Source organism: Aspergillus stella-maris (genome assembly GCF_047715825.1).
Source record: "Aspergillus stella-maris strain CBS 113639 unplaced genomic scaffold BDV14scaffold_74, whole genome shotgun sequence".
Taxonomy (NCBI): domain Eukaryota; kingdom Fungi; phylum Ascomycota; class Eurotiomycetes; order Eurotiales; family Aspergillaceae; genus Aspergillus; species Aspergillus stella-maris.
In genome coordinates, this window is record NW_027396868.1 from 118,732 (window position 1) to 143,152 (window position 24,421).

Here is a 24,421-nt window from a genome sequence, read left to right on the forward strand (position 1 = left end):
CTACCATCCCGGGAGGAAGAAGATAAGCTTAAAGCTGAAGATAGCTTCAAATTGATGATCACTGGTGTCGATTGAGAAAATGGTTTTTCATTATTTGGCTCTGCGCGTTTGATGGTACTACAATCCTATGGTACTCTGCTGCGGGGATGCCGTACGTTACGCTACGAGTCAGTTTCAGTTGGTTTCTCTCTCCACGTCTTACGAGCTCAAGCCCAGGTTGTTTCAAGCTTAGAGTATTTCTCCTGCGCATGGTATCCCAGGTCTTTGTAGATCGCGTGGTCGCCTTGTGCGGGTTAGTACGTACGCATGTAGTTAAGGAGAAAGGGATGCAGAGATCTTACCGCCGAGCGACTCGATCCTACTTTCATTCTCATCCTCCATCTTGATTAGTTCTTCTTCTTGTGGCTTCTTGTCGCCTTCCTCGGCTGTCGCTGCTTTTCCGAGATCTCCTGCGGCTGAACCGACCATCAGGAACTGGGCGTTCGGGTAGTCTAACAGTTCGGGCTGTGCTGGGATCCAGCGGAGGTCACGGAATTTCTGGAGGATGCTGTTGTGATGGATCAGTTAGCAAGCGGATATATAGGACAAGACAGGACTACTAACCTCTCAGGGTACTCAGGCTCCTTCGGAAGTTGAGCAAATGGAGGGCTGGGGTATTTCGGGTTCTTGGACTGCACGAGCCAACTACCGCGTTCACTCAAGCCAAAATCCTGCTGGATCTCGCTAGACTTTTCCGGTAGCGTGATGTGGTAGACGATATGGGTCGCTCGCTTGGTGGAAGTCATGGCGTAAACACCCTCAGCGTAGGGCGTTGCTTCTGGGATTTCTCGTTCACCACGTGTAGACGTCTCGTACTTTTCGCCGGCAATGAAACTCTCCTGTAGCTGTTTTATTGATATGGCGGCCTTCTCGACGAATCCCATCTCGCGGTCCTTTCCTGATCTCGGGTATTTCTTCTTTGGCAGCATCATCAGTCGACACTTTGCGCCAGTGTCTACCGCGCCCTGTTCGGGGTCTATGGCGGCTCCGAGGGGTGTTGGTCTTAGGACGAAGAAGCTCCGCGCGACCTCCTGCATGCTGTGTGCCTCTTGGACGTTCACTCGCCCGCGGTAGAAGAAGTATATAAGACCTTTCTCGAGGATATTAGATGGGACGATCTCCTCCCGCTCTTCGGTCGTCTTCAAGCCGGCCTCTGTCCCATCGGCCGTGGCAGCTCGCGGCTTCTCATCTGATTTTGCTGACTCTTCAGCTAGCTTTTGTTCTGGTTCTGGCGGTTTCTCCGGTTCCTCGGGCTTCTCTTCGGTTGTGTCTGGGGCCTTGTCTTGTGCGTCTTCCGGCTTGGCTTGGGCTTGTTCCTCACCCTTCGGCTCGGCCTCCTTTGTTGGCTTTTGTTCTGGCTCTGGCTGTTGCTCTGGTTGCTCGACCTGTCCTAGACATAGTTAGTATAAGTAGGCAGACATATCGCCATGCCACTTACTTTCGCCGTTCTCCACTTCCTTAGGTTCTTGCTGAGGTTTGTCCTTCTCGGCTTTTTCAGGCTCCGCCTTTGTATTCTTCTTTTCCCGCTTGGGCTCTGGGGCCTTCTCGCCAGACCCTTTACGTTTTGTACCCACGGAACCCCTTCTCTTAGTATCCGGGGCGGCTGCCATGGCCTCCTTGGCCTTTTGCGCGGCCTGACGGTTCGACGTGCGTGTTGCCATGGTCAATTGGTGTCAATTGCTTAGTTCTGATACGAGTGGGCGAATAAGAGACGCCTTTGAAAGAAATTCGATTGCAAAAATAGAGAATTGAAAAGTTGAGGTCCAGCTCGGAGCTCAATCATATGGTGAGGATTAAATGACGTCATCACCATTTCTGCTACAGTTCGTCACGTGAAGCTGACCTTGAGCGAGCTGGATTGAAAATCCACCGTCCTTGAGTAACAGTGACGGTTCGCTAGATATGAAAGGTGAGTAACACAGCGTTGGCCAGCTAATCGAGGTCCATAGCCTCTGGGACAGGGGACCCATTGATGTGATTGACACCGGTTGTATTCGTAGATATAGAGGTGGTAGATGATCCACTGAAAGCTCGACCTCTATGAACGCGATACCTCTGAGCAGCTTTGAGGTTTAATGGAACTTCCATGGACTGCTCGCCTTTCTTGCGCGGTCGTTTTGGGCTCAAACTAGGTCGCTGATATTGCGCATCTGGGACAGACCCTGACCCTGATGACTCGCCAGATGGAGAAATACCGCCCATGTTGTACACATTGGCAGACTTTCTTTTTCTTCCCCTCTTTGCAGACATAATTCCTGCACTACTATTGTCCGAGTCGCAGTATAGGTCCTCCATTGAGTTCACTAAATCTTCCCATGACCTGGGTTGTCTCTGCTCCGCGCGGGCTGGCTCTGGTTTCCGCTCGGACGTGGGTTCTTCTTCTGGCTCCTCGATGGCATATGGTTTCACTAAATGAGTACCTGGGCTTTGCGCGGAAAGATTCGCAGGCAAGTCCTCAATGTCATAGAGCTCCGGCTCATGAGCTGCCCGGCGGCTTTGAGATGGTTGATCCCGATCGGTTTCGGAGACGAAGCGCGGATCAACTCCGCTTCCATGAAAATGGCCTTGTTGCCCATCGAGCTGATTATTGTCATCCATGACCTGGAGCAAATGCGAGACAAGGACCGGGTGTATATGTCGAAGCTTGAGGTATGTAGTGTGGGGACGGCGGGCGAGAGAGCTCCCAGGAAAATTCACGTTCCAGAGTAGGCGGCGGTAAGCACTCCATAACCAATAAAACAGAGCCTCGTGTCAAGCCGAAAAGTTAAAGCAATATTCATCCTACCTTGTAAGATAGAAGTTGCAGTAGTGGAAGGCAGTTGGTCCAGATCAACAACTGTGAACGCGGGAGGGAACAGCTCCTCACCGCCCTGGGCACGATTGGCCGGCGGTACTCGCTTAGTCGATAAGTCCACGTTACCGCCATCGGCCATCCAGGTGTCCTGTCCAGACTCCAGACTGTCAATAGAGACGCTTCCCCAAGCTACGTCTCCCCGTTCTTCTGCCAATCTTCCTGTTGTGCAGTGGATGAGGTGGTCGCTTCAGTGATCCCTCTATTCTAGTGCGCGGAGCTTGCTTTTACTTCTTTATGGTGCGGCTTCGGCCAACCCTCCTTCAAGATGCAGTCCTCCCCAAACATGCTCACAAAGGTAAAGCTGATACCTGCTGCGTTTGTTGCTTTCAATGGCACGTACTGATTGCTGTTCTTTGCATAGTTTGAGTCGAAATCCTCCCGTGCGAAGGGCATCGCCTTCCACCCCAAACGGTCAGTCGAATCGCTTTCCCCCTACTCGTCGCATCCAGCGGACTAACACCGGCATAGGCCATGGATTCTCGTGTCTTTACATTCGTCCACAATCCAATTATGGGATTACCGCATGGGAACGCTCATTGACCGATTCGAAGAACACGACGGCCCTGTTCGCGGCATCGACTTCCACCCAACTCAGCCCCTCTTCGTGTCCGGAGGTGACGATTACAAGATCAAGGTCTGGAATTACCAGACTCGGAGATGTCTTTTCACATTGAACGGCCACTTGGACTATGTGCGAACAGTGTTCTTCCATCCTGAGCTTCCCTGGATCCTGTCCGCCTCAGACGATCAGACAATCAGGATCTGGAACTGGCAAAACCGATCATTGAGTAGGTTGAACCATGACCCCATCCCCTGACTGCAATTGACTCTTGGTATCTAGTTTGCACGATGACTGGTCACAACCACTATGTGATGTGCGCGCAATTCCACCCTACCGAAGACCTCATCGCTTCCGCCTCGCTCGACCAGTCCGTTCGTATCTGGGATATTTCGGGATTGCGGAAGAAGCACTCGGCGCCGACAACCATGTCATTCGAAGACCAGATGGCTCGAGCCAATGCCTCGCAGGCAGACATGTTCGGAAATACCGATGCAGTTGTAAAGTTTGTGCTGGAGGGACACGACCGGGGTGTCAACTGGGTTGCCTTCCACCCCTCATTGCCCCTGATCGTGTCGGCGGGTGACGACCGGCTGATCAAGCTCTGGAGAATGAGTGGTATGCTTCAATTGACTTCTCAGGTCCACGTACCGATACTAACTCGACCTGACTGTAGATACGAAAGCATGGGAAGTCGATACCTGCCGCGGCCACTTCCAGAACGCCTCCGCCTGTCTCTTCCACCCCCACCAAGACCTCATCCTTTCGGTCGGCGAAGACAAGACCATCCGTGCTTGGGACCTGAACAAGAGAACTTCCGTCCAATCCTTCAAGCGGGATATGGATAGGTTCTGGGTCATTGCTGCCCACCCGGAGATCAACCTCTTCGCCGCCGGTCACGACACTGGTGTCATGGTCTTCAAGCTGGAGAGAGAGCGACCTGCGTCCGCCGTATACCAGAACCAGCTGTTCTACATCACGAAAGAGAAGCACGTCAAGTCGTTTGACTTTGCCAAGAACGTCGAATCCCCATCCATGCTTTCATTGCGCAAGTTGGGATCCGCCTGGGTTCCTCCTCGCACTCTGTCATACAACCCGGCCGAACGTGCCGTCCTCGTCACTTCTCCCACTGATGGTGGTGTATACGAATTGATCAACCTTCCTCGCGATGCTACAGGTGCTATCGAGCCTACAGACGTCAAGCGCGGCCAGGCCTCTTCTGCCGTGTTTGTTGCGCGCAACCGTTTCGCCGTGTTCAGCGCAGCCAACCAGCAGGTGGACATCAAAGACTTGAGCAACTCTACAACAAAGTCTATCAAGCCTCCGGCTGGAACTACCGACATCTACTTCGGTGGAACCGGCAGCCTTCTCTTCATCACGCCGACTACTGTCGTTCTGTTCGATATCCAGCAGAAGAAGCAATTAGCAGAGTTGGCCGTCAGCGGTGTTAAGTACGTTGTGTGGTCTAATGATGGCCTTTACGCGGCCTTGCTTAGCAAGCACAACGTCACCATTGTCACCAAGACTCTGGAGCAAGTGAGCAGCCTGCACGAGACGATCCGTATCAAGAGCGCGGCCTGGGATGACGCTGGCGTCCTTCTTTACTCCACCTTGAACCACGTCAAGTACTCGTTGCTGAACGGGTAAGTTTTGTTCCCTAAATCGCTGTATGTCATAATACTGACCCAATCACAGTGACTCTGGCATCATCCGGACTCTCGACCAGACGGTCTACCTTGTCAAGGTCAAGGGCCGCAGTGTTTACTGTCTGGATCGCAACGCCAAGCCTAGAACCTTGGAGATCGATCCCACAGAATACCGCTTCAAGCTCGCTCTTGTCAAGAGAAACTACGATGAGATGCTGCAAATTATCAAGACATCAAGCTTGGTCGGTCAGAGTATCATCTCTTACCTGCAGAAGAAGGGCTACCCAGAGATTGCTCTCCAATTCGTCCAGGACCCTCAGACCCGTTTTGAGCTTGCTCTTGAGTGCGGTAATCTTGAAGTCGCCATCGAGATGGCCAGAGAGCTGGACCGACCAACTCTGTGGAACCGCCTTGGCGCAGAGGCTTTGGCTCACGGCAATCACCAGATCGTAGAGATGGCTTACCAGAAGCAGCGAAACTTCGACAAGCTTTCCTTCTTGTACCTTTCCACCGGTGACCAGGAGAAGCTGTCAAGAATGGCGAAGATCGCCGAGCACCGTGGAGACTTTACTTCTCGTTTCCAGAACGCCATCTACCGAGGCGATGTTCAAGATAGGATTGAGATGTTCAAGGAGGTGGATCTTTGTATGTTCAGCCAGGTGCTCTTCGTCTATTCTACTTTACTAACATCTATTAGACCCCCTTGCATACCTCACTGCCAAGTCTCACGGCTTGACTGAGGAAGCTGAATCAATTCTGGAAGCCGTCGGCCTCACAGAAGATCAAATCTCCCTCCCGTCGATTGAGACACCTCCTCAGGTACCGCAGCCGATCGTTCCCAGCCACAAAGCAAGCTGGCCCGTCAAGGCTGCTGGGCACTCTTCCTTTGAGAAGGCCTTGCTTGGTGAAGTTGGCGCGGGTGATGAGGAGGCTGCTGAGCTTGGCTTTGAGCCCGAGGAAGAGGAAGGTGCCGTCACTGCCGGTGAAGCTCTTGATGAGGATGATGAAGACGCTGCTGGTTGGGACATGGGTGACGAGATCAACGTCGAAGAAGACGTCGACTTTGTCAACGTTGACAGCGCCGAAGGAGGTGCTGGCAGCACGGAAGCTGATCTCTGGGCCCGTAACTCTCCTCTTGCAGCTGACCACGTTGCTGCTGGATCTTTCGAGACTGCTATGCAGCTGCTCAACCGTCAAGTTGGAGCTGTTAACTTTGCTCCTCTGAAGCCTCGGTTCCTCGATATCTTCAAGGCTTCCAAGACCTACCTCTCCGCTACCCCTGGACTTCCTCCCCTTGTCAACTACGTTCGACGAACTGTTGATGAGACTGACAGCCGCAAAGTGTTGCCCGCCATTCCCAAGGACCTCGAGACCATTGCCAGCGTTGACCTACAAGAGGGTTACGCAGCGATGAGGGCCAACAAGTTGGAGGACGGTGTCCGAATCTTCAAGGGCATCTTGCACTCTATTCTCGTCAACACTGTCTCTTCTGAGGCGGAGGTCGAGCAGGCTAAGAAGATCATTGAAACCGCTCGGGAATACATTCTTGCCATGACCATTGAGCTTGAGCGCCGATCTCTCCCGATGGATACCGAAGAAGGCCTGAAGAGAAGCCTTGAGCTCTCCGCTTACTTCACGATTCCCAAGCTGGAGGTTGCTCACAGGCAATTGGCTCTTATGGCGGCCATGAAGCTCGCGTTCGCCAACAAGAACTACTCATCCGCTCTCAGCTTCGCTAACCGCATGTTGGCGAATGGCGGTTCCCCCAAGCTTCTGGAACAGGTTAGTATCTTCCATGTCATATTACTATTCACCTACTAACGACCTCAACAGGCCAAGAAGATTAAGCCCCAATGCGAGCGTAACCCTCAGGACAAGATTGAGATCGAATTCGACCAATTCGCCGAGTTCGACATCTGTGCGGCCTCTCACACACCCATCTACAGTGGTTCTCCCAGCGTCTCGGATCCTTTCACCGGCGCCAAGTACCACGAACAATATAAGGGCAGCGTCGACCGGATAGCAGAGATCACCGAAATCGGTGCCCCTGCATCCGGACTCAGGTTGTTCGTCCCTAATCAGTTCTAATAATTCCATGACGACGTGTGATGGGTTATGTGTTTCAAGATAGAAAATTGGACTCTATTTCCTATCTTTCTAAGGGCTTTGGTGAAAAGTCCTGAGGTCCTGTTACTTATCATAGATATATGGATCTGTTGTTGCCTGTCTTCAATAATTCCTGAGCGATGCAATGTTAGTATAATATTTCTTCATTATTTTCTACTTTGTGTGAATGCAATGCATGTTCAATCGATCGTCGTTTAGAGAGGTCTAGTCTATCTAAAAAATCTAGTATAAATTCCACATAAATATAATATACATCTGCCAGAGCAGAGATCCGCCAACATGTTCATACACAGCACCTCCATACAGCCCTCCCAAGTATACCTCTAATCACACCGTCCATCCTTCCACCCATCCCTCCACCTCTCCTCCCAAAACCGACAATCAAACTCCTTCTTCCCCAGTTTCCGATTCACCTCATTATGCGCCTCACACATCCAATTCCCGAATTCCTTCCGCCCGCCCAGTTTCGGCTGATTCATGCCGCTCGGCTCACTCATCCAGGTCCTGAAATCGTCTGCGCACACCCAGCACGGGTATAGCTTTGAGAAGAGCGACAGGAAAGACCGCATCTCCGTTTGTTGTGTTGGTGTTGCGGTCTCGGGGTATGTGGCTGTGAGACTGTGCAGGAGTGTCCATGTTGAGCGGCCGAGGGCTTCGACATCGGGGGGGCAGTCGCCGTAGGCTTTGGGTTCGGCAGATTTACTCGTTGATTGGGTTGTGGTTGTGCTGGAGGTTGCGGTTGCAGCGGCAGTTGTAGACGAGGCCTTCGATTGTTTCGTTAGGTTGCGCCAGGCTGCGGCAGAGGTGCAGAGGCGGCATCTATAGCAGCATAACCCGTCAGTCTCTTATCTTACCTGCTCCTCATCTGTTCTGAGTAGACCCGGTGCAAGATATGGGATGGGGTTCAAGACGTACGGTTTCCCGTCCTTATCAAGGACATAGTCTTTTCCACCCTGATCGATCGTGGCTCCCCCGGGGAGTCTCGACTGCGTGGAGACCTCGTCCTTCGAATTTGACGATGACGAGCTCGCTGCGGCAGTCATTGAATGAGGGAAGAGGGGCTTGGACCGTTGCGAGTGCGTTTGCGATTGCGGCTCGTCTGCCATCTTTGTATAGGAAGGTTTGTGTCGGTGCGCTGTTGTGGTAAGTAGTGGAAGTTCGGCGAGTGGGAGTGTTGGTGTAAAGAACGTGTCTATAAAATCACAATCGCATTATCTATCGCTAAAAAAAACAAGAACAGCGCCACTGGGACCTAGAGACATTTATAGATCTGGGACCCTCAGCTCCGGGAAATTCATCGATGCTTTGTCAGCGAATGCCGATTGGAGCCGATTCGCATCGAGGAAATGGGGTCGGAGCTGGAGAGGCGGGCTTCCGAGAAGTTGGTTGAAGTAGGTACGGAGTCTCCGAGAGAACAATTCAGTACGAATTACGGTAGCGGAAGCGCTTTCAAGGTATTGATAACTATTTTGTGCCTGTTCCACTGATAAACCCCGCAACTCGAAAGCAGCTTGCCTGTCGCGGTCCGAATCGAGCTCTTGTCGCGTGCGGCGCGCGTCAAAAGACCTCCGCACTGTTACACCCCGATCTTCGAACCTGATTTTGCATCGACAATAACCAATAAGACCGAGGAATATAATCAACACAATGGCCCCAAAGTACGCTGTCGATGAGTCTGACTCTGAAGGTGCGGAGTCGGTCGAATCTCCGCAGCCCTCTGATAAGCAACTAGAGAGAGCTCTACGCGATGCTGTCGCCAAAATATTCAAGACAGGCAAGACGGAGGAATTGACGGTCAAACGAGTTAGATTGGCAGCAGAGCAAGCTCTGAAAATTGAGGAAGGCTTCTTCAAATCCACTGGTGATTGGAAAGCGCGGAGTGATCAAATAATCAAGGATGAAGTGGTATGCGCCATTCGACCGCAATGATCAGGCTTGTTAGCTGACTTTGAATCCCTGAATAGGAAATACAAGATGCCGCGCCGCAAGATTCCGATGACAAGCAGGAAGATAAAGAAAACGCGGCACCTCGCCCATCAGATACCGGAAAGGCCACAAAACGAGCCAAGCCTAAGGCAGCTCTGCCACCACGCAAACGTCGTAAGACGAGTCCTGAAAGTGACGCGGAGAGCGATATAGGGAGTGAGGAATCGAAGCCAACAAAGGCCAAATCAGAATCGCCGGAGGAGAAGGTTTCAGACGAGTCCGATGAGGACGCCAAACCGAAGGAAAAGGACGAAGCCGGTGAGGGTTCGGACAGTGAAATGTCTGTTGTCTTGGACGAAGAGCCTCAACCCAAACGTCAACGGCAAAAGAAGAGCACAGACAAGGCTCCCGCAAAGGGAAAGAAGAAGGCGCCGGCGAAGGCGAAAGAGACGGACGCGGACCCCAACCAGGAAGAAATAAAACGCTTGCAAGGGTGGCTGATAAAATGCGGTATTCGCAAGATGTGGGCACGAGAGCTGGCTCCGTACGATACACCCAAAGCGAAGATCAAGCACCTCAAAGGGATGCTGAAGGATGCGGGTATGGAAGGGCGCTATTCGTTGGAGAAGGCCCGGCAGATCAAGGAAGAACGAGAGTTGCGAGAGGACCTTGAAATGGTGCAAGAAGGCGCGAAGCGCTGGGGTAAGGTCACTGCAGAGGATGGCAGTGATAGTGGTGGGCCTCGCAGACGTTTGAACCGGGGCCGCAAGGCCCTTGCCTTCCTTGAGAGCGACGGTGAGGAAACCGACTGATAATGCGCAATCGCATAATCGGGTGTATGCCCACAGAGAGGATCCAGGGCGTCTCCATCATATGTATAATGTAATGTCCACAAGTTATGAAGAGCTGTCAGGCGCATCGAATGAGATCTGTCGGTATAGTCACATTATTTCCCCGATTTCGACCCGCTCATGCGCTGAGCAGCCAGACTAAAGACGGCGACGGAAGAGATGAAGAGGACGAGATTGTAGAACTGCAGTTAGACTGATCAGTATTCGATTTGAACAGCAATAGGGAGGTAAGCGCACGGCATTGCGGGAGTACTCGTTCTCCTCCGCTTCGGATCGCGCCTCAACAAAGAGGCGGCGGAGATTAGGAAGATTTGCCTAATAACTTGAGATTAGTTCTGGAGTTTCTGATATTGATCATGAAGAATGCGCTAGAATTGCTTACCATGTTGACGAGTGCACTGTAGGAAGGACAGCTGAGAGACGGGCGGAGGAGAGGAAGCGACTCCGTTGTGGTTGAGATCAGCCATTTTGTGGACAACAACTCTTTTCGGTCCAGACCGACCTCACCTCCCCCAGCTCCATCTGCCGCCGTCCCTGCTCGTTCCTCCGTGTTCCTTTCCGCTTCCAGACCCTGTATTCGGGGAATAATGATTGAATAGTGCCCTGCACGCCTCTACTTCTTCAGTCCCGTTCCCTCGCAGCTCGCTCCAGGCGGTCCACCTATCCCTGAAGCGAACCTCCCCGTTGCCCAACCCCCCCGCAGCGAGTGGTCGGCAACGCCACGACTTTCACCTTCCCCCCTTTGACAGCATTGCTTTTGCGGAGGCGCGACTCTGTCGTCGCTGAAGCCGGTTCTCACTCGTCATGGCGATGAACAGGATCCGTGGCGCCTTTGCGGTGCCCCGGAAAGGAGAGACCTTTGAGCTGCGAGCTGGTCTTGTGTAAGGACATACCTTCGGCGATTGATAACAAACTCAATGCTGACAGTTCGGTAGCTCACAGTATGCTTACGAGAGGTATGCCACATCAATATGCGAACATTTCGGAGGCACCCCGCCGTTTGGAACAGCGTCTGATATTATTGCAGAAAGGAGTCGATTCAGAAGACGATCATGGCCATGACCTTGGGCAAAGACGTGTCTGCTCTGTTCCCCGATGTCCTCAAAAACATTGCGACCACCGATTTGGAGCAGAAGAAGCTGGTATATCTCTATCTCATGTGAGTACCGGGTCTCCGCTCTTTCACAACACCGCCACTAATCACCTAACCCCGTCTGGTAGGAATTACGCGAAATCACATCCCGACCTCTGTATTCTCGCCGTCAATACCTTTGTGCAAGACTCCGAAGATCCGAACCCGCTCATTCGAGCCCTCGCGATTCGAACAATGGGCTGTATTCGGGTGGACAAGATGATCGACTACATGGAAGAACCCCTACGAAAGACACTGCGGGACGAGTCGCCATACGTCCGCAAGACTGCTGCCATCTGTGTCGCCAAACTCTTTGACTTGGGTCCTGCTATGTGCCTGGAGAACGGCTTCCTCGAAATGCTTCAAGAGATGATTGGCGATCCGAACCCGATGGTTGTGGCCAACTCGGTAACAGCTCTTTCTGAGATTTACCACGCTGCTCCGGAAACGCAAGCCCTCCAAGTGACTCCGAACACACTCAGAAAGCTTCTTATGGCGCTGAATGAGTGTACCGAGTGGGGTCGAGTTACCATCCTCACAACATTGTCAGAGTACAAAACAAGCGTTGTCCAAGAGGCTGAACAGATTTGCGAACGAGTTGCGCCTCAGTTCCAACACGCAAACCCCAGTGTCGTGCTGGCCGCCGTCAAGACAGTCTTCCTTCACATGAAATCAGTCAATGCTGAGCTCAACAAGAACTACCTCAAGAAGATGGCTCCTCCGCTAGGTAATTTGACTGAGCTCTAGGAACCTTCTCGAATATGCTGACTGATGTTTCTAGTAACCTTGGTATCATCCGCTCCCGAAGTGCAATATGTCGCCTTGAGGAACATCGATCTATTGCTGCAAAAGCAGCCTGATATTCTTAACAAAGAACTTCGTGTCTTTTTCTGCAAGTACAATGACCCGCCATACGTCAAGTTCCAGAAACTCGAAATCATGGTGCGGATAGCCAACGACCGGAACTTTGATCAACTGCTAGCGGAACTGAAGGAATACGCCCTGGAGGTGGATATGGACTTCGTACGCCGTGCGGTCAAGGCTATTGGCCAGGTTGCTATCAAGATTGAGAGCGCTGCTGAGAAATGTGTCAACACACTGTTGGATCTTATCGGTACCAAGGTAAACTACGTGGTGCAGGAAGCCATTGTGGTCATCAAGGACATTTTCCGCAAGTACCCTGGTTACGAGGGAATTATTCCCACGCTCTGCAAGTGTATTGATGAGTTGGACGAGCCAAATGCTCGGGCTGCTCTGATCTGGATTGTTGGAGAATACGCTGAGAAGATCAGCAATGCGGGCGACATTCTGGCTGGATTCGTCGAAGGATTCAATGAGGAGTTCTCGCAGGTTTGTTTTACCCTACCCTTTATTTCGCAGCAGTCATGCTGACTAGCAATCCCAGACCCAGCTGCAAATCCTAACGGCCGTCGTGAAGCTGTTCTTGAAGCGGCCTGACAAGGCTCAAGGGCTGGTTCAAAAGGTCCTCCAAGCGGCAACTGCTGAGAACGATAACCCTGATGTCCGTGACCGTGCCTATGTATACTGGCGGTTGCTATCCAACACCAGCGATTCCAACGCTGCCAGGGACATTGTGCTCTCCAAGAAACCTCCAATTGTCACTACTATCCAATCTCTACCCCCTGCTCTTCTTGAGCAACTTCTGACTGAACTTTCGACGCTTGCCTCTGTTTACCACATGCCTCCAGTGCAGTTTGTGGGTCAAGGACGATTTGGTGCCGATGCCGTTCAGAAGGCAGCTATCGAGTATGTCTTCAAGTTCATGTTCAGTTGCCACATGCTAACATATGCGTCTAGGGAACAACTCCAAAATGCTCGCGAGAACCCATTGGCTGCTGCCGCCGCCGCCGCCGCTGTTTCCGGAACTCCGGCTCCCCAGCAACAGAACAATGTAGAGAACCTCTTGGACATCGATTTCGATGGCACTGCGCCCGCCTCTGCTCACAAGGAACCTAATGGCGGCATGTCCGGCCTGGAAGGTCTGGCTGGTACTCCTGTTAGGGTTGAATCTCCTGCAGTTGGTGCACCTTCAGGGAGCAATAACCTCGATGACCTTCTTGGCGTTTTCGGCGACAGTGGTGCTCCGTCATCGGCAGGTGCAAGTGCACCTCCCAACGGTGGCTCTGGAGCGGATCTTCTTGATGGCCTGGGCGGTCTTGATCTTTCTGGCAACGGTATGTCCTCGCCGCCACCGGCGCCGGGCTCGAGCCAGCCGAAGAAGACCAACGAGGACATCATGTCATTGTTCTAATCAGACGAAAATTGAGCGTTTTTTATTATGGGAATAGAAGCTCTATGCTAGCCGAAAGTGCGCCAGCAAGTGAAGGTAAAAACAATGAGCATAGTATTCAAGCCTTACCAGGATACTTTCTCCTAATATGTACCACTCGGTTGTATGATCCCATCGGTGGCGCTATTGTTACTATTCTTTACTTATACTTCTTCATGTATATCGCATTTCTTTGAGCATACCCCTCTGGCGGGTGTATCTTGAGCAGCCTACGGAATATAGATTTGTTACTTGACTGCATGCGGAGACCATTTGCCGCGGTACTTTATTCTATTTAGTTATTTCCCACCGCATATACCTCAGTGCATTCCAACAAATCCTCTCCACAAGCGGATATAACGGAGCTAACAATCCTTCGACGGATCATTCAATCTGACCTTGACTCATTCAGATACTGCACGAACTGACTATCTATCTTTATCATTAATAATCCGGGATCGCCTGTCGTATCGAGCGGAATGGTCCCGACTTTCCCGATCAGCAGTGGACCCAAAGCCGTACGCGGGCAGGCCAACCGAACGCCGCTTTGATAAGGAATCAATAATGGTAAAAATACTTTTGATCCCTAGCCTTCTTTCCGTCCTTCACGATTTACCTCTCCGTCTCACTCAACACTCTCTCCAAACCCCTCAATTCAACATGGCGCAGCAAGACTACAAGTTCCAAGGATGGATGGGCCTAGACAAGACCTCGGCCGACGGCAACATGGTCTGGCAGGAGTTCGAGCCCAAAGCTTGGGAGGAGAACGATGTTGATATCAAGATCTCGCACTGCGGTATCTGTGGTTCTGACTTGCATACTCTTCGGAGTGGTTGGGTGGGTCCTCTTCTACATTTCAGACCCCTCGATGGAGGGGCAGAGGGAGGGGGAAGGGGCAGACATGATATTGACAGCTGCACCCGCCATGAACAATTCATCAAAGACTAACATCCGCTATAGAGACCCGCCATGTACCCCTGCTGCGTCGGCCACGAGATCGTCGGCACAGCAGTGCGCGTGGGCTCCAAAGCCGTCGGCGGCATTAAAGTCGGAGACCGCGTCGGTGTCGGCGCCCAAAGCGACGCCTGCGTAGGCCGCTTCGGCGACTGCCCCGAGTGCGCCATGGGCTGGGAGAACTACTGCTCGCACAAGTTCGTCTCAACATACAACAACACGCACTTCAACGGCGACAAGACCTACGGCGGGTACGGCCTTTACCACCGGTGCCCGTCGCACTTTGTGATTAAGATTCCCGATGCCATTGCCTCTGCCGATGCGGCGCCCATGATGTGCGGTGGTGTCACGCTTTATGCGCCGCTGAAGCACAACAACTGTGGGCCTGGCAAGCGGGTGGGGATTATTGGGGTAGGTGGGCTTGGGCACTTCGGTGTGCTTTTTGCGAAGGCGTTGGGGGCAGACAAGGTCGTTGCTATTTCGAGGAAGAAGGCGAAGAGTGAGGATGCGTTGAAGATGGGGGCTGATCTTTATCTTGCTACTGATGACGAGCCGGATTGGGCTACGAAGTATGCCCGCTCGCTAGACCTCATTGTCTGTACTGTGTCTTCGACTAAGGTATGTTGTCTACGCTTTCTGGGACTTTGTCATTTTGAGCAGGACTGACAAAAGATAGATGCCCATGGCCGAGTATGTTGGCCTGCTTGCCACGAACGGAAGCTTCGTCCAGGTTGGTCTGCCTGAGGACGGCACGCTCAATGCTCCTGTTGGAAACCTCAAGCGCCGTCTCAAGATGGAGAGCTCTCTTGTCGGAAGCCCCGGTGAGATCAGAGAGATGCTCGAGCTGGCTGCAGCCAAGGGCGTGAAGCCTTGGATCGAGGAGATTCCCATGAAGGACGCTAACAAGGCACTCGTTGACTTCAACGACGGCAAGGCGCGATACCGATACGTCCTTGTTAACGAACAGTAGATAGGGGAAACATGTATCAGAGGGCTTGGATATAAGTGACGATGCATATAATAGAAAGATTACAGAGATGAATGACGAAGAGACGAAGACGAGACGACTTGAATCCAGGGTGAAGCCGTGTAATCAATGTGTACCACGCCGTACGGCGGTATAATTGCGGCGCCATCGACCAATTGCAGCGCCACGTGATAAGCATCGCCGCTGTCGGAGGCGCTATTCCTGATATGGCTGCGGACACCCCGCGGTCATTCTTTTTGGATAGAGGCGACGCTTGACTCACTGCTCGGTTTTGATTGCTTCTGTCCTTCTTTTGACTCGTCTGTGAGATCTATATTCAAGCTTTTGTCTGGCAAAAGACAATTGCATCTTTTCTTTCCCTATCATCACCGTTTACACCCCTCAATTGACCATGTCGCATACACTCTCCCAAAAATATCTCAGTACGCGGGGTGGCTCCTACGGGGTAAATCAATGCTCTCTACCCACCACCGCAACATTTTAGAAAACTAATTGATGCGGTCTTAATATAGCTTACCTTCGAGGAAGCCGTTCTCAAGGGTCTCGCCTCAGATGGCGGCCTCTTCATCCCCGAGGAGATCCCCTCCCTCCCCGCGAACTGGGAGACGGAGTGGCGCGATCTGACCTTCGAAGAGCTCGCCTTCAACATTATGTCCCTGTACATCTCCCCTTCTGAAATCCCCGCCGAAGACCTCAAGGATATCATCAACCGCTCGTACTCAACCTTCCGCCACCCCGAGCGCACGCCCGTCGTTGAGCTCGACGGCAAGCAGAACCTTTACCTCCTCGAGCTGTTCCACGGACCTACATTTGCGTTTAAGGATGTTGCGCTTCAGTTCCTGGGAAACCTGTTTGAGTACTTCCTTGTTAGGAAGAACAAGGGCAAGGAGGGCAAAGACAGGCACCACCTTACTGTATGGAATTCTTTTCCGTTCAGCGGCGAATTTTCTTGCCGCAGGCATATCTGAATGCGATGGGGCGGAGAACTGACTAGTTTATAGATCGTCGGAGCTACATCAGGAGATACCGGAAGTGCCGCTATCTACGGTGTTCGCGGCAAGAAGGATGTCTCTGTTTTCATGATGTTCCCCACCGGAAAGGTGTCGCCTATCCAACAAGCTCAGATGACCACCGTCCTCGATGCCAACGTTCACAACCTTACTGTTGAGGGATCTTTTGATGACTGCCAGGACATCGTCAAGGCTCTCTTTGCCGACCCCGATATCAACTCTACACACAACCTTGCTGCGTATGTACCGTCGTCCTAGATTTCCAGAACCAGCTAACAACCCCCTAGTGTCAACAGCATCAACTGGTCCCGCGTCATGGCCCAAGCTACCTACTACTTCTACTCCTATTTCTCCCTCCTCAAGAAGACCGGCTCCAACGACTCCAAGGTCCGCTTCGTCGTCCCCTCCGGCAACTTCGGCGACATCCTTGCCGGCTGGTTCGCAAAGCAAATGGGTCTCCCAGCCGAGAAGCTCGTCATCGCCACAAACGAAAACGACATTCTCGACCGCTTCTTCCGCTCCGGCGGCAAATACACCAAGAGCGACGACTCCGGCAAAGGCGTCAAGGAAACCCACAGTCCCGCAATGGACATCCTTGTCAGCAGCAACTTCGAGCGTCTCCTTTGGTTCCTCGCCCTCCGCACAAACACTTCCTCCTCCAGCATTGAAGAGAAGCGCGCACAGGCCTCCAAGGACGTCAGCTCATGGCTCACCCAACTCAAGAGCGAAGGCGGCTTCACTGTCCCCCCCGCCGTCGTTGAGCTCGCCAAATCCGAGTTCGAGAGCGAGCGCGTCTCAAACGACGAGACGATCGCCCAGATCCGCTCCACATATAACTCGTCTTTCCCTAAGGGTCTCACAGCCGGAAGCGCTACATCCTCCAAGACAGGAGGATACATCCTTGACCCGCACTCCGCCGTCGGTGTCGCTGCCTCGCTGCGTTCTATCGCGCGTAACCCTGACACAAAGCACATCTCGCTCTCGACGGCGCACCCGGCTAAGTTCGCGAGCGCAGTTGACCTTGCGCTCCGCGCAGAAAACGGGTACGATTTCACGGAAGTTCTGCCCCAGGAATTCATTGGTCTTGAGCAGCGCGAGAGCAGAGTAACGCCTGTGCGCGCTGGCGCCGGGTGGGAAGGCGTGCGCGAGATTGTCAAGGCCGAGGTTGAGCAGGAGCTTGAGGGGAAGCGGTAGATTTCCAGAAAAGAAATAGATCAGTGACTTATAAAATTCTCGATTTTGATTGTTAAGCTACGATTTTACATACATGTTCATAGTTATACCTTTTCCTTGTCTTTGTCCTTGTTCTTGTTATGTTAGACGGACAGATAGCAAAAAGCAGAAGTTATGTTGATGATACAGCGCCTCACTTCTAAGAAATGGACCAATGGTTTCAATTGATCCTAGATTGCTTCTAGGTGGGTGATTCGCTTCCTACGTACGCACCTACGGTAGCGATCGCGCCTTCCCTACGCAAGTAAGCACCTAAATGGTCGGGGCCGCTCCTTCCCTAGGTAACCATATAGTCGCACCTTTCCAAACCGGAGGGTAGTTCCTTCCTAAACTGCAGGTTGTTCCTTCTGAATCCGGACGGGAGGTTCGCTCCTTCCCTGTGCTCCTGTAACCGGAGGTATAGTAGCCCTAACTCAACATCACTCCCAAGGTCCCCCCAGCTCCACCAATGAAGCAAATTACAATTCGTTACACGTATTTTAATCAGCAGAGAAAGAGTGATGCTAGCTGCGAGTCTTTTATATTAAGCATTACTATTATCACATTACTTGAGAAGATAACATTGGGGCTCATCCGTACCCCTGTGCCCCCGATCTAGCCGAAACTAGATCAAGGAAAGTACAGACGAGACACATAAACAATAAAACCGAAAATACCAAATTACCTCTTTTTTTTTTTTGAAATCAGGCATTAGGGTTAAACCAAGACACTTCGTAGCTTCTTGACGTTGCCGTTGTAGTTGCACTTGCACCCGTTTAGAGAGCAGCCATGACGGCCATAACGGCAGCAAGGAAGCTAGCCGCGGGGCGAACAGCGGCCGCAGCACCGGTGTAGTCTGGGTTCTCGGGAGACTCAGGCTGGGATGGGGAGACACCGGTAGGGCTCTCGGGGGACTCGGGCTGGGAGGGAGAGACACCAGTGGGAGACTCGGGAGCGGGAGCTGGCGAGGCAGGGCTTCCGGGGGTTCCTGGGGCAACGGGAGATCCAGAAGCACCAGGAGCTCCAGGGGCACCGGGAACAGCGGAGGCACCGGGGGAGCCAGGGGAGCCAGGGGAGCCAGGAGCACCAGGAGCGCCAGGAACAGCGGAAGAGCCAGGAGCGCCAGGAGCGCCAGGAGCGCCAGGAACAGCGGAAGCGCCAGGAGCGCCAGGGGCACCAGGGGAGCCAGGGGAACCAGAGGCACCGGGAATAACAGGGACGCCGGGCTGACCGGGCTGGCTGGGGGCGGGAACAGGGACCGGGAAGACAGGAGCAGGAGAAGAGTGAGGAGCAACAGGCACGTTGGTGGTCGGCACAACAGGGGGCGCGGTGCTGTTGTGGTAGGGGAAAGGAGGAACAACAGTGCCGTTGCTGACAGGAGGGCGGGGGTTGCCCGTGGGGATGATGGGGTAGCTTGTCGGGTTGGGGTGTCCAGTAGGGGCCGGGTGGCCAGTAGGAGCCGGGTGACCAGTTGGGCCAGGAAGACCAGTCACGATAGGAGCGGGCTTTCCGGTAGTGGGCACCGTTGGGCGGAGGACGGGGGGCTTGGTCTCATCCTCGCAGTAGGTCGTGGTGATGGTCTTGGTGTTGGTCAGGGTGATCGGGACCGTCAGAGTCTTGGTGCCAGAGGTCACGACGGAAGAGGTAACTGGGCACTCCGTGGTCGTAAAGGTGGTGGTCTTGGTGATCTGGACGGGCACAGTAGATGTCACGACTGGGGCGGTGCCAGTCTATGAGAAGTTAGTTGGACCGTCTGAGAATTATATGATGCTGTCTGCCTACCGAGAGGTGAGGTCCCTTGTTGTGGATGACGTTGGCCAAAGCTGGGCCGGTCAAAGCCAAAAGAGCAACGACGTTGTTAACCATCTCGAAGGACGCTTAACAAGAGACTTTGAGAAGACGGTTAAAAGAAACGATTAACGAATGGAATCGAAGCGAGTGACTTGGTGCCTGGCAGGATCTAGCGTTGAGAAGAAAGGAGAAAAGAAGGAACGGCTGGTAAGGCGAGGTACAGAAGCTTATATGTCCTCGAGAGTACCATTTATGCTTGCAATACGAGCCATCAACTGGTGATGATGCCACTGTAGTATCTCTGGCTCAGGGAAACAAGTATAGTCCTCCATGGTTACAATCTTGATTGGCTATAATGTTGTTGTACCATGGTCCGCAGCAAGCAGCTCGAGTAGGGGAGGAAGGCGGTAATCAATTTTTAGAAGCGTCTGTATAGACCAAGAAAAGAGAGTGACATCTCATAGTACCATTAGATGAAGGCTCCACAATACCCACCCTGAGCTGGGATGTGCGCCACTATCTGAAGATCTTGCAGAAGCTGCCAGTGATGATGGCGTCATTGATTGGTTGTACTGCTGAAGAAAATAGGGAATCCAATCGTCCACTTCAAAAGAGTAGTAAGAGGCTAGGGGAGATAAATTTGTTCCTGGAGCTTATGGACATATTGGACAAGATCTAACAAATGCCGAATATGGCGCCCGGGCAGATAAATAGGCCATAAGCAGCTCATTGGTAAAAGCTGAAGCTGGTAAATGGCTAGGTTCATCATGCCACAACCTCTCTGCTGCAGTTCGTGGACTTTGGTGCTAGTCAGATCGCAGCATTTTTCATCGGCCGAGGAATGTGGGACCAGGTGAAGAGATCTCTCTGTAACATCAACGAGGAGCAAGCCTGACTGCTCAACCTGGGCAAGATAAGACGAGGGGGCAACGGAGCTGCTTCCGGTTAGCTCTTGGAACAGACGATGCGATAAAGTGCTTAGACGGTAGCTACCGGCACCTGGAAACGTTCAAGAAAGTCAGGCATTAACTATTGATGACCTCATGATGGCAGTCAGTATAAAGTACGATGAGGTGATTAGAAAGCCTCCATAGACAGGAGCATATGTGACACTATCATGGAACATGGTCCCATCAGGAATGTAGATGTCATCGAGTGGGCGGAAGAAAAACCCTTCAGGTCTTCGGATTCCGCAAACGGCGAGTTGCGGCCGAAAGTGCCCCTGCAGGGCCCAGGACGAACCAGAAGTAGGGTAGGATCATGGTCTGAAAGATGGATGGGAAGGTAGGGACCTGGACGGACGTTGAGGCCATTGCCGTTTGCGGCCGTGATTGGCTGACTCAGATGTAGGTCACGTGTTGCCATGCAGTCACGTGATAGAAGCACGACCCAAAGGGTCTTAGGCCGGTTGGAACGCGGTTTGACGCGTCCCGATTATCAGAGTCGCGTTAATTGCTTCCTCGAAAGTGGTGATAGCTGCGACAGGCCAACCTTGAATCTGACAACCACGAACACGCTACGATGCCACACTCAGTCGCTTCAGAAGGCTCTAATGCCTCCCATAAGGATGATGAAGTCCTCCCAGATGCCCTCGCTGCACCCAATAACGCCGAAAATAACGACGCTGATAAGGCAACGACCGGCATGAAACTCGAGGACATGTTCAACGATGATGATGACGATGACAACGAATTTCCCGCTTCCAGCGCACCAGCTGAACCTAAGTCTGAGCCCGCAGAGTAGGCGCACCAGCAATCTGCTTGAAAAGAGACACGCTCTGACTGACAATTACCAGACCACAAGGGCCGCCGCCCGCACAAGTGGACACAGACACGATGCTGGTCTTCTATCAACGCCTGTTCCCCTTCCGCTATTTGTTCCAATGGCTGAACCATGGGATTGTCCCATCAACCGACTTTGGGAACCGAGAGTTCGCTCTGACACTGCAGAACGATGCATATCTGCGATACCAATCGTACCCCACAGCCGACCTGTGAGTTCACAACCCCTCTGCACAGCACCTGGCAGCTCTAACACATACATGGTCAGGTTCCGCAAGGACATCTTGAAGATGAACCCCTCTCGTTTCGAAATCGGACCCGTTTACAACCGAAACCCACGCGATCGAAAATCCCTAGGCCCCGGCCAACTCAAACCCCTCTCCAAAGAACTAGTCTTCGATATCGATTTGACAGATTACGATGACATCCGTACGTGCTGCACAAAGGCAAACATCTGCGAGAAATGCTGGGCGTTCGTAACAATGTCCATCAAGGTCGTCGACACCGCGCTCCGTGAGGACTTCGGCTTCCAGCACATCATGTGGGTATACTCCGGTCGTCGTGGTGCCCACGCCTGGGTGTGCGATCCCCGCGCGCGCAATCTTCCCGATGACCGTCGGAGAGGTATAGCAGGGTACCTCGACTTGATCCGAGGCGGCACAAACAGCGGCAAGCGCGTGAACCTCAAGCGACCCCTCCACCCACACATGAACCGCTCCCTTGAGATCCTAAAGCCCTACTTCGCTCAAACAACTCTAGTCGACCAAGATACCTTTGCCACCCCCGAACAAGCACAGCGCCTCCTCTCCCTCCTCCCAGACAAAGGGCTGAACGACTCCCTTCGCCGCAAATGGGATTCCGCCCCCGACCGCTCCAGCACAAACAAATGGGCCGACATCGACGCCCTCGCAAAGACAGGCAAGAGCTCAACGCTAAACACATCTACCCTGCGCGACGCAAAGCAAGATATCGTACTGGAATACACATACCCGCGCCTCGACTCTGAAGTCTCCAAGAAAATGATCCACTTGCTGAAATCCCCGTTCGTTATTCACCCCGGTACAGGTCGCGTCTGTGTCCCCATTGACATTCGACATGTTGAGAGCTTTGACCCGCTTTCTGTCCCGACTGTGAACCAACTTCTTACCGAGATTGATGAGTGGAACGCGCAGCATCCGGCTAGCACTGCTGCGGAAACGGTAGAGGGTGAAGGGAGTGTCCCTGGTACTTCTGATGCCGCCGGGTCGCGCAGGTTGCAGGATTACGAGAAGACGAGTCTGAAGCCTTATATTGATTACTTCCGGTCTTTTATTGCGGGGCTTAATAAGGAGGAGCGCAATGGGAAGCGAGAGCGCGCGGAGGATGAGGCGCCGCAGGTTAAGAGTGAGGCTATGGAGTTTTAGATGATGTTTGTATAGCTGTTTTATGATTGTCTTGTTGGTATGGGCTTCTTTGAGCGGGTTTGGCTTTGACTTTTTGTGCTGGACCGGAGAATGGCGTTTATAGTCATTATTCGCCATCACATACTATATCTGAATGACCACTATACGTTGATGACTCTATGTTTGTAGATTTGTAGATATTTCATCACGAGAACAAACTTGCTAACATTCATTGATATTCAACATAATTACAAGAAATCCTTGGTTCGTTTCTATATTAATACATATGCAACCTTCTCACCTTGCGGGAACCACCAATCCAAAACGAAAAGGAACCCAGCAAAACAAAGGCGCAACTTGAAAATTCGACACAAGTCGACGATGAGTTGGGATTAGATGATAATAAGCGATTATTAACCGCACACTTAAGCAGCAACGAAGTTGCGGACGTCTGCGAATACGTTAGAAGGTGAAATATGATAGAATCAGTGGCGGCGACTTACTCTCGAGCCAGCGGACGTATTCCTTCTGCTCCTTAACCTGGATGTAGTCGGGGATCATGTTAGCGAGCTCGGCATTGATGCCGCGCTCCTCGAGGTAGCGCTCGATATAAGTCTGGAGGTCCTCGTCGAGGTTCTCAAAGGGAGGGCCAGCGTAGAGGCTCTGGCGGGTCCAGTCCTTCTCGGCGGTGGCAGCGTGGGCGAGGTCGGGCTTGTTGAAGAAAGAGACTTCCTCGACGGAGAAGAGGCCGTCCTGGGCGAGGGTTTGGATGAGGAGAGCGCCGTTGCCAGGCTTCTCGATGGTGACGTTGACGCGGGCGGGGAAGCTGGGCTCGAGGTCCTCGTCGCGGTCGGCGGGGGCGACGCTGTCCTCGGGGTGCTGGGAGATGTTGCCGGAGGAGCTCTGGTTCACGGGCTGGTGGCCCTGGAAGTCGAGCTCGTCGGGGAGACCATCGAGGTCCTCCTGTTCGCTGAGGTTCTGGAGGTCTGCGACGGTGAAGGTAAGGCGGATCCTATGAGCGCGAAACGTTAGTGACGGAGAATCGGGCCGCCGGTTGTAGAAAAATGATTTGCTTACTCCTCGTTGCCGTGCTTCTTCGACAAGATGACCTCCTGCTCGCCGGGGACATCCTTGACCTCCCAGGCGTTGTTCTGAAGAACATACTGGATGTTCTGGACGGAAGCCTCAAGGTCCTCAAGACCAGAAGACTTCTCGTGCTTCACTTCATCCTCGAGCTTAGCAACAAGCTCAGCATCGCCTAGTAGGGAGAAGAACCCGTTAGCTTCTGCTCAACCATAGAATGAATGATTTGGCCTCCGATAAATCGAAGTCAAAGCTCAAAAGCGCGACAGAAAAATTCTGCCGCGCAAGTTCTGAACCATCAAATAACTATTCTGAGTAGATGCGCTTACCTTCAGCTTGTCTGAAAGCTCTGCACGTTGAGAAAGCAGCCTGGGAAGGGCGGATGGTCTGGTATAATGAGGGCTTGACGAAGCTGGTCTGGAGTTTGGAGATGGGACGGATGGAGGAACGGGTGGCGATTGATCGCGAGAAAGTGCGAGGCACTGTGCGGGCAATGGCGCGAATGGAAAGCATCTTGAATGGGATGTGATTAGGGAGGGAGGAGATGGAATTTGTTGATGGTATGAGGATGAGAAACGCAACGGCAAAAAGATTCGGGACAGATGATGTTACCAGCACCCGATCTGGGATAGCGCCGCCAAGCCCGGGGCTATCGACCGCAAAGTCAAAATGACGGGAGGAAACCAGTGGTGCCTGAGGCATTAACAAACAATCCTGTCAGTACTCCAGCTTCTTAGAGTCGTCTTCTTGAGTAAAAATATAGCAGTAGAGTAATGATTCAATTAGAGCAGAGCTA

General features: G+C 52.5%; 10 protein-coding genes across 10 annotated transcripts; 6 read left to right on the forward strand and 4 right to left on the reverse strand.

Moving 5' to 3' along the window:
• Positions 1–206: 206 nt before the first annotated feature.
• On the reverse strand, positions 207–1,700 carry BDV14DRAFT_204412 (uncharacterized protein; the record flags this gene model as incomplete). The annotated part of the gene is made up of 4 exons (XM_073774522.1): positions 207–283; positions 342–547; positions 604–1,429; positions 1,478–1,700. 4 exons carry the CDS (start codon positions 1,698–1,700, stop codon positions 207–209), a joined length of 1,332 nt encoding a protein of 443 aa, XP_073623754.1.
• Positions 1,701–1,835: 135 nt separating this feature from the next.
• BDV14DRAFT_137702 (uncharacterized protein) lies at positions 1,836–2,839 on the reverse strand. The gene has a single exon (XM_073766270.1). The coding sequence runs from the start codon at positions 2,635–2,637 to the stop codon at positions 1,972–1,974; it is 666 nt and encodes a 221-aa protein (XP_073623755.1). The 5' UTR covers positions 2,638–2,839; the 3' UTR covers positions 1,836–1,971.
• Positions 2,840–2,983: 144 nt separating this feature from the next.
• On the forward strand, positions 2,984–7,385 carry BDV14DRAFT_137718 (coatomer subunit alpha). Its single transcript, XM_073766271.1, has 8 exons — positions 2,984–3,188; positions 3,255–3,304; positions 3,362–3,681; positions 3,735–4,070; positions 4,129–5,095; positions 5,148–5,743; positions 5,796–6,880; positions 6,932–7,385. Exons 1-8 carry the CDS (start codon positions 3,159–3,161, stop codon positions 7,184–7,186), a joined length of 3,639 nt encoding a protein of 1,212 aa, XP_073623756.1. The 5' UTR covers positions 2,984–3,158; the 3' UTR covers positions 7,187–7,385.
• Positions 7,386–7,485: 100 nt separating this feature from the next.
• BDV14DRAFT_137726 (flavin-linked sulfhydryl oxidase) lies at positions 7,486–8,480 on the reverse strand. The gene is made up of 2 exons (XM_073766272.1): positions 8,141–8,480; positions 7,486–8,044 (listed from the first exon to the last, which is right to left on the reverse strand). Exons 1-2 carry the CDS (start codon positions 8,329–8,331, stop codon positions 7,549–7,551), a joined length of 687 nt encoding a protein of 228 aa, XP_073623757.1. The 5' UTR covers positions 8,332–8,480; the 3' UTR covers positions 7,486–7,548.
• On the forward strand, positions 8,479–10,444 carry BDV14DRAFT_181921 (putative transcriptional regulator). The gene is made up of 4 exons (XM_073770138.1): positions 8,479–9,129; positions 9,189–10,184; positions 10,240–10,317; positions 10,385–10,444. The coding sequence occupies exons 1-2, from the start codon at positions 8,873–8,875 to the stop codon at positions 9,961–9,963; spliced, it is 1,032 nt and encodes a 343-aa protein (XP_073623758.1). The 5' UTR covers positions 8,479–8,872; the 3' UTR covers positions 9,964–10,184; positions 10,240–10,317; positions 10,385–10,444.
• A 53-nt stretch (positions 10,445–10,497) lies between these two features.
• Positions 10,498–14,007, forward strand: BDV14DRAFT_181923 (putative AP-1 adaptor complex subunit beta). Its single transcript, XM_073770139.1, has 7 exons — positions 10,498–10,883; positions 10,938–10,958; positions 11,030–11,161; positions 11,224–11,861; positions 11,916–12,484; positions 12,540–12,901; positions 12,953–14,007. Exons 1-7 carry the CDS (start codon positions 10,807–10,809, stop codon positions 13,404–13,406), a joined length of 2,253 nt encoding a protein of 750 aa, XP_073623759.1. The 5' UTR covers positions 10,498–10,806; the 3' UTR covers positions 13,407–14,007.
• Position 14,008: 1 nt separating this feature from the next.
• Positions 14,009–15,441, forward strand: BDV14DRAFT_181924 (NAD(P)-dependent alcohol dehydrogenase). The gene is made up of 3 exons (XM_073770140.1): positions 14,009–14,261; positions 14,385–14,996; positions 15,055–15,441. The coding sequence occupies exons 1-3, from the start codon at positions 14,085–14,087 to the stop codon at positions 15,346–15,348; spliced, it is 1,083 nt and encodes a 360-aa protein (XP_073623760.1). The 5' UTR covers positions 14,009–14,084; the 3' UTR covers positions 15,349–15,441.
• Positions 15,442–15,587: 146 nt separating this feature from the next.
• BDV14DRAFT_181927 (threonine synthase THR4) lies at positions 15,588–17,732 on the forward strand. Its single transcript, XM_073770141.1, has 4 exons — positions 15,588–15,811; positions 15,879–16,280; positions 16,368–16,615; positions 16,664–17,732. The coding sequence occupies exons 1-4, from the start codon at positions 15,758–15,760 to the stop codon at positions 17,568–17,570; spliced, it is 1,611 nt and encodes a 536-aa protein (XP_073623761.1). The 5' UTR covers positions 15,588–15,757; the 3' UTR covers positions 17,571–17,732.
• Positions 17,733–20,846: 3,114 nt separating this feature from the next.
• On the forward strand, positions 20,847–22,704 carry BDV14DRAFT_137784 (DNA primase subunit PRI1). The gene is made up of 3 exons (XM_073766273.1): positions 20,847–21,118; positions 21,175–21,372; positions 21,429–22,704. Exons 1-3 carry the CDS (start codon positions 20,901–20,903, stop codon positions 22,561–22,563), a joined length of 1,551 nt encoding a protein of 516 aa, XP_073623762.1. The 5' UTR covers positions 20,847–20,900; the 3' UTR covers positions 22,564–22,704.
• A 45-nt stretch (positions 22,705–22,749) lies between these two features.
• On the reverse strand, positions 22,750–24,196 carry BDV14DRAFT_181931 (MAM33 family protein). The gene is made up of 4 exons (XM_073770142.1): positions 23,955–24,196; positions 23,620–23,800; positions 23,046–23,554; positions 22,750–22,993 (listed from the first exon to the last, which is right to left on the reverse strand). The coding sequence occupies exons 1-4, from the start codon at positions 24,136–24,138 to the stop codon at positions 22,968–22,970; spliced, it is 900 nt and encodes a 299-aa protein (XP_073623763.1). The 5' UTR covers positions 24,139–24,196; the 3' UTR covers positions 22,750–22,967.
• Positions 24,197–24,421: the final 225 nt, after the last annotated feature.